Genomic DNA, 6,159 nt, shown 5'->3' on the forward strand with positions numbered 1-6,159 from the left:
ACATTATCAGCTATCTTTGCAACATCTACCACGTGGCTGACGGCTACTAACCACTCATCTGCTATCCTTCACCATTCCCCAGTTTCCATGCGAAAGACAAGAGATGCAATAACACAGCCCAAAGACATTACTACAACCAAAGTGGCTGCTTGCAATTTGGTCTTTGCTTTGAATTACAATCTGCACTTGTGAGCATGGAGACTGGCATAGCGTGCTATACTCGTGGGGCATTCTTGCCTAGTACACTTCCTTCTCAGCATTCAACTGCTCTAGTATCTCCACCATCCATCTCTTCATCTTTCAGCTCCTGGGTATGAAAAATAAATATGGGTGCAAATATTCCTGTTAACCTCTCTATATTTACTTTGTTTTGAATGAAATAATTGAATAGTTCATATGATCATATATAGTATTTATTCAATCAAACTTATATACTGTATCCAATTTGTAAAAAGTGTTCTGACATGCATGGCAGAGTTTGAAATCAAGCTCACTCTTTGGAGAATCATTAAGAGTGGTGCCAAAATCATCACTGAAAGTTTCCAAGACAAAGAACTCTTCCCTCGTAACAAGATGCGAAATCGGCGATAGCTTGGTAAGTTGCATGGAGGCTAATTCTATTTCATGAGCCTAATCTGTTAAAAGCTGGACAACCTGTGTGAGTAATACAGGTTGTGAATTCCACATCTAGTGGAATCTAGCCATGTAGAAGGAGGGAATTCAAGAAGCATGGATAAAGTATGATTTGATATGACTTTGTACTTGCAGGAAGAGTTCCTTGCAAAGGCTACCCCAGATAAGGGACTAATCAGGTTGATGACGTGCATGGGAGAAGCATTAAGGACCATATCTTTCAAAGTGAGGACAGCTTCTTGTGGAGGAACAGCATGTGTGAATTCCTTTGGAGACGAACAGCTTGCTGTGGATATGCTAGCCGACAAACTTCTTTTTGAGGTTGGATTCGATTTCCTCATTCAATGTGTTCTAACTTGTTCTATTTTCTACTCTAATCCTGTTTGATTTGTGATTGATGGAAACATTGATAAGTAATGATCACTAGAATGAATTTTAAATGGACTCATCTTCATGCGACTTTCTCTTTGTTGTGAAAAAGGGTGCAGTTGATATGTAAAAACTTAATCTCAAAACTAAATTCTATGAAATGTAGATGTGACATTTCAAGTGATATGAAACATTATAATAAACAACGTAGATCTTAGAGCCTTAGACATGCTTCTTTGAACGAAGCTTCTGTTTCAAGTACAAAGTGTAGCATTTCTAATCGTTCCAGCTACCTACTTGTTTATGAGCAACCCTATTCAAACATTCCTTGATGCTATTGGATTTGAGATATAATCTGAAATTCGCATAAGAAGTTGCACATCGTTTTCAATCATAAGTGATTTCCCCCCAAATTTACTCCTGCTTCCTGAATAAATTCTCGAGTTCAGAATCAATGTCGCTGACTTTTCTTGTGTAGGCCTTAACTTACTCGCACTTCTGCAAGTATGCTTGCTCTGAAGAAGTTCCTGAACTCCAAGACATGGGAGGCCCGGTTGAAGGTCCGAAAGTTCTTTCACCTGTATAGAAATTCGTATATTGGAAATTTTTTTTTGATCATGTATATTGGAAATTTTAGTACTTAAAAGGACGTATTAAAATACAGTTTCATGAGATTTTGCACTATGAACAGGTGGATTTAGTGTTGCTTTTGATCCACTTGATGGCTCCAGTATTGTGGACACAAATTTTACAGTAGGCACCATCTTTGGGGTGTGGCCTGGAGACAAGCTAACTGGGGTGACAGGAAGAGATCAAGTCGCTTCAGCCATGGGCATTTATGGTCCCAGAACTACATATGTTCTTGCTCTTAAAGGCTTTCCCGGCACCCACGAGTTCCTTCTTCTCGATGAAGGTCTGCTTTCCACAATATAATCAAATTCCAAATTTTTATCTGGAACTTCATTTTCTAATCTTCTCCACATCATTTTATGATAAAACTGGAGCCTTGGAGGCTCCTGAATTGGTGGAAAACATGTTTCCTCTATATAAAAAATTGCTCTTTAAATGATTAAAAGAGGTTCCCTACTTGCCAAGGGATGAAGGGTTCCCTGTTTTTAAAATGTAAGGATCACTCTCTCTTCTCTCTCTTGTCACATGGTGCATTTTGTCAGGAAAATGGCAACATGTGAAGGAGACAACAGAAATTGGTGAAGGAAAGCTATTCTCCCCTGGAAACTTGAGGGCCACATTTGACAACCCTGACTACAACAAGGTCTCACTAATTACTTGGTTTTAATATTATTGATATTTCATCATCGTCTTAAGGCAGACCGCCAATTAGATATTTAATTTGTGACCCAACAGCTGATCAACTATTATGTAAACGAGAAGTACACGTTGAGGTACACCGGAGGAATGGTGCCGGATGTTAACCAGGTCTGACCTTTGCTTTCAAACATCCTGTTGCCCTGTTTTGTTTTTGTGGTTTTTCAGAAAAGCTCAAGCATTCTGACGAGATTCACGATTTCCATGTCATGCAGATTATCGTGAAAGAAAAGGGTATCTTCACCAATGTGATTTCCCCATCTACCAAAGCCAAGCTGAGACTATTATTTGAGGTAGCCCCTTTGGGATTACTGGTTGAGAATGCTGGAGGTTACAGCAGTGATGGCCATCAATCTGTACTAGACAAAGTGATCAACAATCTTGACGACAGAACCCAAGTTGCTTATGGATCCAAGAATGAGATTGTCCGATTCGAAAAAACTCTATATGGATCCTCCAGGCTTGAGGCTGGGGTGCCTGTTGGAGCTGCTGCATAAGTGAAATAGTATTGTTTTTGGTTGTTAATTTTGAACCAAGTTTAAGCCATTCCGTATGAGTGGGTCTTCTACGAGTGAAATACTCAACCTATGGTGAGACTTTGGAAATTGAAGGTTGAATTCCTGTGAAACAACAATAACACTAGCTGAAAATTATTGCTAAGCCACGCGTCATGTACATTGTTACGTATCTTGATTTCCATTTCAAAAAACTTCTCGATGATCCTATCAAATCCATATATTAAAAGAAAAATACTATTTGTACTTATAATTTTTAATTACATAATAATAATGGGCTAACGTGTTAATTATTGATATAGTAAACATTATAAGAACGTAAAATCCATATATCAAAATAAAGGATCCTTCTTCTGTGCAGCCCAGCTATTCCTGCGAGACGTGCCTTTAGTGCAATCTTATTTTTTTTTTTAAATAATTTTTAAACATCTTTAAACATTATAAAAGAACACAAATTCTAACTTTTTTAAACATTTTAAAAAAATTAAAATACACTAGCAATCAAATACAAGAAATAAACTAGCAAAGAAAATATTATTTGTATTTATAATTACATAACAATATGTTTTAATGTATCAGCTATTGATACATTGAAAAAATATATTTTAGTACAGTAAAAGCACGCGAGTATTTTAGCAGCGCGCCAGGTAGGGGTCGAACCTACGACTTTTTGCTTCGGAAACAGACGCTCCATCCACTGAGCTACAGGCGCAACAACAGTAAAAGGCAAGAGGAGCCGTTATTTAAATGCGCAATCAGATTGATTTTTTAAGTTTAGAATCAGGAGTGTCGTGACAAACTATTCCAAACGGTCGAATTGATCGTATATCTATCCTTGGACAACACAGACAATTTGAGAGTATTATACAAATCCTAATGATGTTTTTTCATTCAACAAAGTGTCATGCTGTTCAAATTTTCATTTTTCTAACATCTATGAGTAATTCTACATACAACCGTATGTAAGCTACACGAAAATCATACTAGAAAATAGAATCTCCTTGAATCAAAATGCAGAGTATGAAATAGAGAGGATGTACCTGCAGAAGACATACGAAACGTTGTAAATGGTGAAGAGGTACCTGCAGAAGACATTGGAGAATGTTGACAGTCTGATCTTCCCCTCCTTACTCCTCACAAAATATTAGCTATCAATGGGATAAGCCAATAGACGTATATAGAGAGGAGGGGGGGGGACCAAGCCTCTCATAGAAGTAAACCTTTTGTAAATGGTGAAGAGGTACCTGCAGAAGACATTGGAGAATGTTGACAGTCTGATCTTCCCCTCCTTACTCCTCACAAAATATTAGCTATCAATGGGACAAGCCAATAGACATATATAGAGAGGAGGGGGGGGGGGGGACCAAGCCTCTCATAGAAGTAAACCTTTTGGAGTCCTCCCATTAAGGACTCAAAATCACATGGGTCTAGAAAAATTTCAGAAGAAGACCTTTAAACTTCCAGGCCTACATACGTAATTTTACCACAATATAAATAGGACATAATCCTATATTATTAAGGTGCAATTAACCCCAAATGATCACTCAACTTAATGGGTTAAAACAAAAGTACCATTGTAAGCTATATATACATTTAACCCGTTTTATAAAACATGCAATCAAATGAAACCCATATGTGAATTATTCTAACATTCTCCCACTTGAGCAAACATTGATTGCTATAGAAAAAAAACTTGTTTGAAAATGAATCTCGGGTTAGACTACATATGTGGCCACACAAATATATAGCTCAAATAATAGCACCTTAGAAAACATGATTCGGTCCAACAAGAATATCAACATTGAACATGGAAGTCGTTACACCACTTAAACGATGTAAGACCACTCCATAGCTACAAATGCTAATATCCTTATCGACATGGATCCCCATCCTCCGACCAATGTGGTAGTATGTAGTTTGCACTTAGCACCAATGTGATCAAAAGCTGTGCTAATTCATATCAGTCCTCATAATGCTTCAAAATGAAGCCACATGTCTCTAAAAAGAGACTCATCTTATGTTTTTTATCCATATATATCGAGATCATAATGATTCACAATAAAAGACATAAGTCAAATGTATGCTCAAAAACATAGTTTATGATTAGGAGAGATTTATTTTTATTTGAAAGGGGTAGCACCCTAAAATAAATGGGTTGCCTACGTACCCTGTAAAGGGATCAAGCCAAAACGTAGTTCATTTTTACATAAGTAACTCTCATTAACCAAAAAATCAAAAGTTTCCACAATACCCATATTAATAACATATGTTTTAAAAACTTTAGGAGCGAGTCCCTTAGTCAAAGGATCTGCAATCATCATCTCTGTATTTATATGCTCTATCTTAGTCTGCCCTTCCTTAACTCTATCTCTGACCACCAAATACTTTATGTCAATGTGCTTGGATCTACTAGAACTTTTATTATTCTTTGAAAAGAACACCACTGCACTATTATCATAATAAATAGTAATTGGTCTCGAGATGGAATCAACAACTTTCAATTTAGAAATAAAGTTCCTTAACCAAACAGCTTGGGTAGTAGCTCCATAGCACGCCACAAATTCAGCTTGCATAGTAGAAGATGCCACAAGAGTTTGCTTAACACCCTTCCAAGAAATGTCACCCCCAGTTAGCATAAAAACATAACCTGAGGTCGATTTCAAATCATCTTGACATCCAGCAAAATCAGAATCTAAGTAGCCTACCACCTCAAGGTGATTTGAACGCTGAAAAGTGAGCATGTACCCTTCAGTTTTCTTCAAGTATCTCATAACTTTCTTAGTTGCTTTCCAATGCTCTTGTCCTGGATTTGACTGAAAACTACTAAGAACACTAACTGCATAGGCAATATCAGGTCTAGTGCAAACTTGAGCATACATCAAACTCCCCACAACACTAGCATATGGTCTGTTCTTTACAGATTCCATTTCGAGTTCATTCCTGAGACATTTAGTTTTATTAAACTTATCTCCTTTTATGATGGGTACATCACCAGGTGCACAGTTTTGCATTTCAAACATTTGTAGTACACGTTGTATATAAGCTTTCTGAGAAAGTCCTAACAAACCACGAGCTCTATCACGACAAATTTCAATTCCAAGCACAAAAGAAGTTTCTCCTAGATCTTTCATCTCAAAATTAGCAGATAACATTTTCTTTGTTTCATGAAGTAATCCCAAGTCACTACTGACAAGCAAAATGTCATCTACATACAGAATAAGAAAAATAAAGTTTCTCCCATTGGTCTTGCGATATATATACTGATCAACTTCATTTTCAACAAAATCAAGTGAAGTTACAACCTCATCAAACTTCA

The 6,159-nt window shown here is 37.0% G+C and overlaps 1 protein-coding gene across 1 annotated transcript; it reads left to right on the top strand.

The window, feature by feature from the left end:
* Window positions 1-2,988, top strand: LOC121246266 (sedoheptulose-1,7-bisphosphatase, chloroplastic). The gene is made up of 8 exons (XM_041144401.1): window positions 1-311; window positions 476-595; window positions 769-954; window positions 1,481-1,562; window positions 1,694-1,915; window positions 2,175-2,275; window positions 2,368-2,439; window positions 2,544-2,988. Exons 1-8 carry the CDS (start codon window positions 195-197, stop codon window positions 2,823-2,825), a joined length of 1,182 nt encoding a protein of 393 aa, XP_041000335.1. The 5' UTR covers window positions 1-194; the 3' UTR covers window positions 2,826-2,988.
* Window positions 2,989-6,159: the final 3,171 nt, after the last annotated feature.

This window comes from Juglans microcarpa x Juglans regia, chromosome 1D (assembly GCF_004785595.1).
Source record: "Juglans microcarpa x Juglans regia isolate MS1-56 chromosome 1D, Jm3101_v1.0, whole genome shotgun sequence".
NCBI classification, from domain to species: domain Eukaryota; kingdom Viridiplantae; phylum Streptophyta; class Magnoliopsida; order Fagales; family Juglandaceae; genus Juglans; species Juglans microcarpa x Juglans regia.